The sequence below is a fragment of the Pecten maximus genome, chromosome 2 (genome assembly GCF_902652985.1).
Source record: "Pecten maximus chromosome 2, xPecMax1.1, whole genome shotgun sequence".
Classification (NCBI taxonomy): Eukaryota; Metazoa; Mollusca; class Bivalvia; order Pectinida; family Pectinidae; genus Pecten; species Pecten maximus.
This window is the reverse complement of record NC_047016.1, coordinates 28,360,721-28,373,443: the sequence shown is the minus strand read 5'-3', so window position 1 is coordinate 28,373,443 and position 12,723 is coordinate 28,360,721. Positions and strand designations below refer to the sequence as shown.

At 36.6% G+C, this 12,723-nt stretch overlaps 1 protein-coding gene across 1 annotated transcript in view; it reads left to right on the top strand.

Annotated features, from left to right (window-relative positions):
* LOC117321720 (dopamine beta-hydroxylase-like) overlaps positions 1–11,711 on the top strand; it is a 13,116-nt gene extending 1,405 nt beyond the window's left edge. Inside the window, exons 2-7 of the mRNA XM_033876232.1 lie at positions 34–265; positions 563–742; positions 1,670–1,842; positions 9,143–9,386; positions 9,970–10,066; positions 10,871–11,711. Coding sequence (XP_033732123.1) covers positions 34–265; positions 563–742; positions 1,670–1,842; positions 9,143–9,386; positions 9,970–10,066; positions 10,871–11,495 — 1,551 coding nt within the window. The 3' untranslated portion in view covers positions 11,496–11,711. The remainder of the gene's footprint in view (positions 1–33; positions 266–562; positions 743–1,669; positions 1,843–9,142; positions 9,387–9,969; positions 10,067–10,870) is intronic.
* The last annotated feature ends 1,012 nt before the right edge of the window (positions 11,712–12,723 follow it).

Below are 12,723 nucleotides of genomic sequence, written 5' to 3'. Positions count from 1 at the left end.
TTTCTAATGTCCTACCATTGCATCAATTTATAGACATGGAACAAATCGCTTTGCATGATGGATTCGGACGGGGACGGGAAGACTAACGGGGAGGAGTTGGGAGACCCGGACTGTGTGTGGACCAAAGGGAGTACTCCAGCTGTCACTGTCGGCATCAGCCACCCTGGGGTTTGTACCCCTTACTCCGATCCCGCCTGCCAGGTGGCCAATTCGTGGATTGACTGTGATGTCGGGGAGCTCCAATGTGACGCTCTAAATGAAGATGGTATGTTTATCTTACTGTATTTTGTTCACAATTTTTTTAATCAGTGCTGCTTCATACCATTGAATGCCGTGACATTGTCGTCATACGATACCAGTGGTTAATGAAACGTATGTCAAAGAGGCGAATAGTGAGAAGTAACCTTTACATCATTACATTTGGGGGGGGGGGGGGGGGCTCATCGTGTCTGAAGAATGGATTTTTATTGATGTACGATGAACTTAGAATTATCTTGATAAACAATATCCATTTTTTGAAAACTTATAGCATACATGTACTTTAACACACTAATATTTCCAGGTATGCAGAACATAACAATCCGGTTTCCTGAGACGGTGGTGCCCCCTACTGAGACAAACTATTATTGTATGTTGTTTGAACTACCGACAGATCGTGACTATCACATGGTAGCTACTACTCCCTACATCGACAATAAGGAGGTCATGCATCACATACTTATGTTTGGGTGTGATGAAACGAGTAAGTGGTTGTCGATTTTAATGGTTAACAATTTGTGTCAGTAAGGCTCTATACTACATAAGTGTATTAATAATAAAGTCATATGTGTAATTGTTGATTATGCTGTGTAGTTGGGTGTGACATATCGACTTAAACAAGCCATAGAATGCTGAAGAGAGAAAATCATAATAAAAGACCAAATTCATAGTCATAGAAACTTATAAAACGTGTGTTTCTGAAGAGTAAGCGTCTTCTGTTTGATAATATACATGATACTGGAGGCAATGTCGACATTCAACCGAGTCATGTAACTATCGTGACGTTATTTATAAATATTTACATTCAGTAATCTTGAAAGCTTTGACGAAAATAGTATTCATTTTTCTATGACGCGATTCATGGAAAATTTCCAGAAGTCAATGTTGTTATGTCCTTATGAGGTAATAATGTTATTTAGATTGGTAAATGTGATGGCAATATGTTAACGTTGCTTATACTGTTATTTTAAGGGGATTGTTAAATCTGATGATGATGTGTTTGTATCTGTAAGACCACCATTTGACTCCATTAGGTGCAAATAATTTTCATATAACAAAATTAACAAAACGGATTTTTTCTCATACGCGATAATCTTTTTTTTTTTTACAAAACCTTATCATTACATTTTCACCGGTGATATATCGAAAATTTATTCATTCTATAAAAGTGATATTTCACTAGTGAAAAACTATCACTTTTTCTTATTTGACCAATCAAGAAACTTTTTACAAACTGCCATTAGGGAAATTAAAAGCAGAACCGGTATAATTTGCTAACAAATGTAATAAACATAATATCTAACAATGTCTTCAGTAATACCAAATATTTAAGCCACACTCGTGAAATATATTTGGTATTACTGAAGACACTGATATATATCCTCTATCTATTCAATGTAAACCTGAGCAGACGAAGAGATCACAGACACGACCTTGAACTTACCACAGCATTGTGGCATGGCAGCCCATCGACAGTGCACGACCCTTATAGGTCTATGGGCAGTGGGGTTCAGCGGCGAGTGTGTCCACAAAGACATTGGCTTTAGAATAGGACAGAATGGTTACAGAAAAGCGGCCTTCCAGGTATGTAGAAAAAAGGTCATTTTCGTGATTTTAATTGTTTAAAATTCAGATACACAATGTGAGTTAAATTCTAATCATAAAAAATACACATATGCCCAATATGTGGCCGCGTTGAACGAGTGGTTAAGGTGTCCAGACACTTTTTTACTAGCCCGCCACCTCTGGGTTGCGAGTTCGAAACCCACGTTGGACATTAAATAAAATAAAACCAAAATGTTTCATGTATGTCATATTTGTGTTAGCATGTTACGAGGCTGAAGTTTTGTTACAGTTATTTGAATTCTCATCAATACCTTAGATATTATTGTTATTTGTTTAGATTTATTGCGACAGTTTAACTATTGTGAGACTACATGTTTGCATTTTTTACGAAAACATTGTTTGATAAAGCACTGCAGTAACAAATTCCGTATCTAATCACTTAATATATGAGAATGCTGAGGATTAACGATAAATGGTGTGATCACACCTTCTAAATCACACTGTGTCCTCAGGTCAGGTTAGTGATGAGTTTCAGTGATGTTGGTCCGGATGTAACCCTTTAGTATCTTAACAGACTCGGTCAAGAGCAAATCAACAAAGTACTTGAGGACATTTTCACTGTGATTTTCACCAGTAACAAATGTATGATACGTGACCTTTAGAGCTATGTACTTGTTCTATAGTTTCCTTTCTAACAACGACAACAATTAATATGTATATATACTTAATATTTTTGCCGTCTTATTGATATTGAAAACATGTTATTGCTATGGTATGTTAATTGCATATATGTCAGTATATATTAACATCATATCTTCGCTAACTTTATAATCTAAATTCCAATATAATTGCACCAGAATATTTCATATATATTCCTATTTTATGCTGACATAGTTTACGTCAATTAAACAACGCAATGCACATGCTACTATAAATAACATATACCTATATAGTATAGTTATTTATTGCATTTTGCCAGTGAAATATAGAAATTTATCAAACTAATAAAACTTATGTTTTCGCTGCAGCGATGAGTGTTGACAAAAGTGTTGAGATGAGGTCGTGAATTATGTTACTAATTTCCGCACTTTTTGACACTCTTAATTTTTCAATGTTTTTAATTTTGTTTTTAAGTGTATAAAATGTAATAAAAAGAAAATTGAATGGTTTCCCGTTTAATATATACGGTGGCTGGGAAAGGACATTACATAGCATAATAAAAAAAATTCTATCTCGATCGAGAAGTTATCTAATGTCCTTACCAAGCCATCGTGAATATAACATATACATGTAGTTCATGTTAATAGGTTATATTAAACGGGAAATCATTCAATAGCCTCTATATCACCATTGACCAAACCCTTCTGTCCTGTTTCAGTAAATAACATGTACCTACCTTCGCCAACAAGTTTCCTGTCCCTGGCCTCCTTTGGTTTTACATACTTCGTTCTAACAGGTCCAGTTCACGTCACGTTTTTACAGCCCAAAGTTCCGGCCTGGTTCATGTTTGGTATACATGTATAATGACGAAGTTTCAATAGCCACCTTGTCACATCATATTTCGGTCCACTTTACTATGTTGGCATAGACCACCGTCCACATCATGTGTGCAGTATTAACTTTGTCTTAACATCCCGTCTAACAACGTCATGTGTGCATGCAGTATTAACTTTGGTTTAACATCCCGTCTAACAACATCATGTGTGCAGTATTAACTTTGTTCCAACATCCCGTCTAACAACGTCATGTGTGCAGTATTGACTTAGGTTTAACATCCCGTCTAACAACGTCATGTGTGCAGTATTAACTTTGTTCCAACATCCCGTCTAACAACGTCATGTGTGCAGTATTAACTTTGTTCCAACATCCCGTCTAACAACGTCATGTGTGCAGTATTAACTTTGGTTTAACATCCCGTCTAACAACGTCATGTGTGCAGTATTGACTTTGTTTTAACATCCCGTCTAACAACGTTATGTGTGCAGTATTAACTTTGTTTTAATACCCGTCTAACAACGTCATGTGTGCAGTATTAACTTTGTTTTAATATCCCGTCTAACAACGTCATGTGTGCAGAATTAACTTTGTTATAACATCCCGTCTAACAACGTCATGTGTGCATGCAGTATTAACTTTGGTTTAACATCCCGTCTAACAACGTCATGTGTGCAGTATTAACTTTGGTTTAACATCCCGTCTAACAACGTCATGTGTGCAGTATTAACTTTGTTTTAACATCCCGTCTAACAACGTCATGTGTGCAGCATTAACTTTGTTATAACATCCCGTCTAACAACGTCATGTGTGCAGTATTAACTTTGTTTTAACATCCCGTCTAACAACGTCATGTGTGCAGCATTAACTTTGTTATAACATCCCGTCTAACAACGTCATGTGTGCAGTATTAACTTTGTTTTAACATCCCGTCTAACAACGTCATGTGTGCAGTATTAACTTTGGTTTAACATCCCGTCTAACAACGTCATGTGTGCAGTATTAACTTTGTTCCAACATCCCGTCTAACAACGTTATGTGTGCAGTATTAACTTTGGTTTAACATCCCGTCTAACAACGTCATGTGTGCAGTATTAACTTTGGTTTAACATCCCGTCTAACAACGTCATGTGTGCAGTATTAACTTTGTTTTAACATCCCGTCTAACAACGTTATGTGTGCAGTATTAACTTTGTTTTAACATCCCGTCTAACAACGTCATGTGTGTAGCATTAACTTTGTTCCAACATCCCGTCTAACAACGTTATGTGTGCAGTATTAACTTTGGTTTAACATCCCGTCTAACAACGTCATGTGTGTAGCATTAACTTTGTTCCAACATCCCGTCTAACAACGTCATGTGTGCAGTATTAACTTTGGTTTAACATCCCGTCTAACAACGTCATGTGTGCAGTATTAACTTTGTTTTAACATCCCGTCTAACAACGTCATGTGTGTAGCATTAACTTTGTTTTAACATCCCGTCTAACAACGTCATGTGTGTAGCATTAACTTTGTTTTAACATCCCGTCTAACAACGTCATGTGTGCAGCATTAACTTTGTTTTAACATCCCGTCTAACAACGTCATGTGTGCAGTATTAACTTTGTTTTAATATCCCGTCTAACAACGTCATGTGAGCAGTATTAACTTTGTTTTAATATCCCGTCTAACAACGTCATGTGTGCAGCATTAACTTTGTTTTAATATCCCGTCTAACAACGTCATGTGTGCAGCATTAACTTTGTTTTAATATCCCGTCTAACAACGTCATGTGTGCAGCATTAACTTTGTTCCAACATCCCGTCTAACAACGTCATGTGTGTAGCATTAACTTTGTTTTAACATCCCGTCTAACAACGTCATGTGTGCAGCATTAACTTTGTTTTAACATCCCGTCTAACAACGTCATGTGTGCAGTATTAACTTTGTTTTAATATCCCGTCTAACAACGTCATGTGAGCAGTATTAACTTTGTTCCAACATCCCGTCTAACAACGTCATGTGTGCAGTATTAACTTTGGTTTAACATCCCGTCTAACAACGTCATGTGTGCAGTATTAACTTTGGTTTAACATCCCGTCTAACAACGTCATGTGTGCAGTATTAACTTTGTTTTAATATCCCGTCTAACAACGTCATGTGTGCAGTATTAACTTTGGTTTAACATCCCGTCTAACAACGTCATGTGTGCAGTATTAACTTTGTTTTAATATCCCGTCTAACAACGTCATGTGTGCAGTATTAACTTTGTTCCAACATCCCGTCTAACAACGTCATGTGTGTAGCATTAACTTTGTTTTAACATCCCGTCTAACAACGTCATGTGTGCAGTATTAACTTTGTTTTAACATCCCGTCTAACAACGTCATGTGTGTAGTATTAACTTTGGTTTAATATCCCGTCTAACAACGTCATGTGTGTAGTATTAACTTTGTTTTAACATCCCGTCTAACAACGTCATGTGTGTAGTATTAACTTTGGTTTAATATCCCGTCTAACAACGTCATGTGTGCAGTATTAACTTTGGTTTAACATCCCGTCTAACAACGTCATGTGTGCAGTATTAACTTTGTTTTAACATCCCGTCTAACAACGTTATGTGTGCAGCATTAACTTTGTTTTAACATCCCGTCTAACAACGTCATGTGTGCAGTATTAACTTTGGTTTAATATCCCGTCTAACAACGTCATGTGTGCAGTATTAACTTTGGTTTAACATCCCGTCTAACAACGTCATGTGTGTAGCATTAACTTTGTTTTAACATCCCGTCTAACAACGTCATGTGTGCAGTATTAACTTTGTTCCAACATCCCGTCTAACAACGTCATGTGTGCAGTATTAACTTTGGTTTAATATCCTGTCTAACAACGTCATGTGTGCAGTATTAACTTTGTTCCAACATCCCGTCTAACAACGTCATGTGTGCAGTATTAACTTTGGTTTAACATCCCGTCTAACAACGTCATGTGTGCAGTATTAACTTTGTTTTAACATCCCGTCTAACAACGTCATGTGTGCAGTATTAACTTTGTTTTAATATCCCGTCTAACAACGTCATGTGTGCAGTATTAACTTTGGTTTAACATCCCGTCTAACAACGTCATGTGTGTAGCATTAACTTTGTTATAACATCCCGTCTAACAACGTCATGTGTGCAGTATTGACTTTGTTTTAATATCCCGTCTAACAACGTCATGTGTGTAGCATTAACTTTGTTTTAACATCCCGTCTAACAACGTCATGTGTGCAGTATTAACTTTGTTTTAATATCCCGTCTAACAACGTCATGTGTGCAGTATTAACTTTGGTTTAACATCCCGTCTAACAACGTCATGTGTGCAGCATTAACTTTGTTTTAACATCCCGTCTAACAACGTCATGTGTGCAGTATTAACTTTGTTCCAACATCCCGTCTAACAACGTCATGTGTGCAGTATTAACTTTGTTTTAACATCCCGTCTAACAACGTCATGTGTGCAGTATTAACTTTGTTCCAACATCCCGTCTAACAACGTCATGTGTGCAGTATTAACTTTGTTTTAACATCCCGTCTAACAACGTCATGTGTGCAGTATTAACTTTGTTCCAACATCCCGTCTAACAACGTCATGTGTGCAGCATTAACTTTGGTTTAACATCCCGTCTAACAACGTCATGTGTGCAGTATTAACTTTGGTTTAACATCCCGTCTAACAACGTCATGTGTGCAGTATTAACTTTGTTATAACATCCCGTCTAACAACGTCATGTGTGTAGCATTAACTTTGTTTTAACATCCCGTCTAACAACGTCATGTGTGCAGTATTAACTTTGTTTTAATATCCCGTCTAACAACGTCATGTGTGCAGTATTAACTTTGTTCCAACATCCCGTCTAACAACGTCATGTGTGTAGCATTAACTTTGTTATAACATCCCGTCTAACAACGTCATGTGTGTAGCATTAACTTTGTTTTAACATCCCGTCTAACAACGTCATGTGTGAATGCAGTATTAACTTTGGTTTAACATCCCGTCTAACAACGTCATGTGTGCAGCATTAACTTTGTTTTAACATCCCGTCTAACAACGTCATGTGTGCAGCATTAACTTTGTTTTAACATCCCGTCTAACAACGTCATGTGTGCAGCAGTATTAACTTTGTTCCAACATCCCGTCTAACAACGTCATGTGTGCAGTATTGACTTAGGTTTAACATCCCGTCTAACAACGTCATGTGTGTAGCATTAACTTTGTTTTAACATCCCGTCTAACAACGTCATGTGTGCAGTATTGACTTTGGTTTAACATCCCGTCTAACAACGTCATGTGTGCAGTATTAACTTTGTATTAATATCCCGTCTAACAACGTCATGTGTGCAGTATTAACTTTGTTTTAACATCCCGTCTAACAACGTCATGTGTGCAGTATTAACTTTGTTTTAATATCCCGTCTAACAACGTCATGTGTGTAGCATTAACTTTGTTTTAACATCCCGTCTAACAACGTCATGTGTGCAGTATTAACTTTGTTTTAACATCCCGTCTAACAACGTCATGTGTGAATGCAGTATTAACTTTGGTTTAATATCCCGTCTAACAACGTCATGTGTGCAGTATTAATTTTGTTTTAACATCCCGTCTAACAACGTCATGTGTGCAGTATTAACTTTGTTCCAACATCCCGTCTAACAACGTCATGTGTGCAGTATTAACTTTGGTTTAACATCCCGTCTAACAACGTCATTTGTGCAGTATTAACTTTGGTTTAACATCCCGTCTAACAACGTTATGTGTGCAGTATTAACTTTGTTTTAACATCCCGTCTAACAACGTCATGTGTGCAGTATTAACTTTGTTTTAACATCCCGTCTAGCAACGTCATGTGTGCAGTATTAACTTTGTTCCAACATCCCGTCTAACAACGTTATGTGTGCAGTATTAACTTTGTTTTCACATCCCGTCTAACAACGTCATGTGTGCAGTATTAACTTTGGTTTAACATCCCGTCTAACAACGTCATGTGTGCAGTATTAACTTTGGTTTAACATCCCGTCTAACAACGTCATGTGTGCAGTATTAACTTTGTTCCAACATCCCGTCTAACAACGTCATGTGTGCAGTATTAACTTTGGTTTAACATCCCGTCTAACAACGTCATTTGTGCAGTATTAACTTTGGTTTAACATCCCGTCTAACAACGTCATGTGTGTAGTATTAACTTTGTTTTAACATCCCGTCTAACAACGTTATGTGTGCAGTATTAACTTTGTTTTAACATCCCGTCTAACAACGTCATGTATGCAGTATTAACTTTGTTATAACATCACGTCTAACAACGTCATGCATGCAGTATTAACTTTGGTTTAACATCCCGTCTAACAACGTTATGTGTGCAGTATTAACTTTGTTTTAACATCCCGTCTAACAACGTCATGTGTGCAGAATTAACTTTGTTATAACATCACGTCTAACAACGTCATGCATGCAGTATTAACTTTGGTTTAACATCCCGTCTAACAACGTCATGTGTGCAGTATTAACTTTGTTATAACATCCCGTCTAACAACGTCATGTGTGTAGCATAAACTTTGTTCCAACATCACGTCTAACAACGTTATGTTTTATACATTTACAAAGTCCCTATATCACGCAATTATGGCATAATATTGTTAATTATATAATATAGATAATTTATTTCATATCATATTTAAAACATACTCTTAAAATATACATTCCAACATCCAACTATTCAAGCAAGACATTTTCGAACGTTTGCAATTATATCCAGTGGATTTTATATAATTATTATTCATGTATTTGTGTTCTCTTGCCTCCCTAGTTTCACTGGAACAACCCTTTGCTTCGCTCTGACTTCACAGACAGTTCCGGTATGACACTATACTACACTGCCAACCGCCGCGTGCACGATGCAAACATTCTGATGATTGGCCAGAATTACATTGCTATCCCGCCTGGACAGGAGGCATACACAGTTGAGGGCACGTGCACAAAAGACTGTACGTCGAAGAAGTTATCAGACACGGTCTACGTTACAAGAGCGCTTAACCACATGCATTACATGGGTAGTACATGCATTGTTATTGTATCTTCTTAAATTCCTGTTCCTTTATTCAAGTAAAACATAATTATGCAGAGAGTTAAACTAAATAACAACGTATTCAAATGTATCTTCCATCTACTACCTACTGGAATAAATGTATACTGTACCATTTGACACTGTTTTGTGTTTTATATGGTACCGTAAAACTGATGTATTTGTATTCTGTAAATGTGCCATCATGTACTATATATGTAAGGATGAATGAAAAAAAAACATATCTTCCGAATAACGTTAATAGAAAAGAGTAAAAACAGCTCCAAATTCTAATATCAATGATACACAGAACATAATTAACAGAAAAACGTATATGAATACGCAATTGCATGCGAGAAACACTTGAACATTTCGCTTCAAGATAGAATACGGTTTAAATGTGAATACAAATTTACATCAATTATTTCTAATATTAAAACTTTCATATCCCTACAAGTTTTAAAACTTATTATATACATATCCATTATTTTGGATATTAATATACGAAGATTAATCATAGTTAGATTCGATCATATTGAAACGGAATTGTCTTCATTAATAATGTGTTTCAGGACGTCAGCAGAGAATTGAGCAGTTTAGGGACGGCGTTAAACTACGGGACCTGTCGTATGATGAACTGTATAGTTATGACAGTCCAGTTCTCCATGAGTGAGTAAATAACATATAAATCCAGTGATATGAGGGCTGATGGATAATTTGGGAGCCTCGTATTGAACAAGGTACTCAAGGATGTTATTTTTAAGTCCTACTATTCTCTGGCTAAATAGGGCCGTGTACCCAAAGACTGGTCTTATTTGGTTAGTTTATATCGACTAGGTAGCACTCTAAAGTAAACCAGACAAGTGGCTTTTGCAAAAATGCACCAAATCAGCTAAACAATAGCGAGAAAATCATTGCCGTTGCTGATATCTCGCCGATATTTTGACTATGTACTACCGTTCTTAGCGATGTGATATGGTTGCACTGCTGTAGGTTTTGCTTTAGTATCATTGTGACATGCCCGTAACGCTGTAATATACCAAGTATCAAGAAAGTACATAATGAATCACAATTATCTTATACTGCGCACATGTAAACACTAATGCATTTGAATATTATTAAAGAAACAACCCAGCTGCATTTCGTTATTCACATTTACCTTGTTTGATGTGTTTGTGAAGATGTGGATGATGTAATGCTTCTATAATCAGTGAAGTTGGACATAACTTATGATGAATCATGTGCATTCAGCACTAAAAGCATTGCACAATAACGAATAACTGCTTGCTCAAAATTGTCCTCATCTTTTTTTTACCAATCCGCATATATTGGAAGGGAGATAATGCTTTCTTACTTAACCCACTGTCGACAATACATGTCTTAAAGAACCGTTGGTTAAGTATTAGTTCCAAAACGTATGAAAGGATTATTTAATGTCGTAACAAGAGTCTAGATGCCAATCCTCCTTTGCAGATTTCGGGATCCCATTGAATTGCGACCAGGGGATGAACTAAAGACCACATGCACCTACCGATCTATTGGGAAGGACAGGACGACATTCGAAGGAGACGGTACTTCAGATGAAATGTGTCTCGGTTTTCTTACCTTCCACCCAGCTCAAAACATCCAGCTTCCTTACTGCACTGCTTGGAAAGGCATCGACTTATGCAAAATGCATACTTTCAAGAAAGATTTCCCTGTTGTTGATGGCTGCAACGTTCACAACTTCCAGAACGATACCCACCCTGATACTATACGCTTTTCCACCGAACTGTATTCTCGCTGTCAAGCGTTTGGACCATGTATAAAGGAATGCAAAGATTTCCTGATGGAAGAGCGACGCCGTAACAATTGCATCCAAGGAGATATTGCGCAAATGTTTCGGCGATATGCTAAAGATTCAAAAGATTACATGGAATTTTGGGCATTAATCGATTCCTGTAACGCTGAAATTGCACTGGACTCAGTTCAATGTGGGGAGTGCAGGTGTGCAAACTCTAGTAGAGTTTGTTCCGACGGAGGTGTTGATGGTATAGAGGCATCCACGCCTGTCGTCTGTTTCTCTCTTCTCATCTATATGTCTATGATGTTTAATTAGTGGTGTGTGAACAACAATATCAATAGTTCGTGAATCTTGTGTGTTGACAGTTATCAGTTAGTATCTGCAATGTGTAATCAACTGGTTATTTGGGGTTTTCTCTCTCTTATGATTTCCAAATTTTCTTGTCCTCAGTATATTGAGCTGTGTTGATGGCTAGTTGTCGACTCCTGTGTTAAATAGCATTCAATCTATAATAAATGTTCAATAAGATGCGCCCTTTTGATGTTCATTATTATTGAATAAATACGATAATCCCCATACAGTCTTATATACGATTTAAACTTAAAATTTAAAGTAGGACTTATACCTTAACTTTTGTATTTTATTTTCATAACATCCATTACATTACCCATAATTTTGTGACCCAGGGAAAGTGGGCATTATGGAAAGCTACAAACACGTCAAAAAGGCATTAATATAGTTCATACAACTCGTTTCTGGACATTTGTCAAATAACGCTCTAAAATCCTATCCTAAATAATATAGGTAATGTGACATTTTTAATTTTAAGGTAAATACTGAAACAAAAATTATGTTATATAACTTTTTTGTAAATAATTCCCATATCCTTAGTTCTGAAAAGAATACAAGAACAGGAAAATTACTACGCCGTTGGTCTTTTGAAAATCGGGCTTTCGTGCGTACATAAGTCCCCTTCCTATCATAGGTATTAAAGCATTTCGATTGCTGGTTAAAAGAGTAATATACCCTAACTCAATTTCATTTGATAATTTTAAGAGGACAATGAGTAATATACCCAAACTCCATTTCATAATTGTTAAGAGGACAATAGAGTAATATACCCTAACACAATTTCATTTGATAATTGTTAAGGTGATGGAACTTTGTAACGATTGATCGTAGTCTACATCAAAAAACTTGAACTAAAAGTACCGTCTATGCAATCATGCTACAGCCCTAAGTGTGTAGGGCGAGCAAAAACAACTCGTAACAGTACCGCCCTGTGTACCTGGTCATCTGCTAATATTGAGTCCTTGGAAGGAAAAGTTGCCATTATTAGTAAATCTGATTCTCTGTCCTCTTTGGTAGAACTATTAAAAGAAGATGGGTTGTTATTTTCAGTGGTGAATGTCCTGTCATGCGATGAGTGAGGTAGAATATGTATCAGGTAGTAGATTTATATTGGCCATAGAACACCAGTAAAATTGAGATGCATTTACGCTACAATCAAATGTTGTAATCATTTCTAATATAAAATAGAACA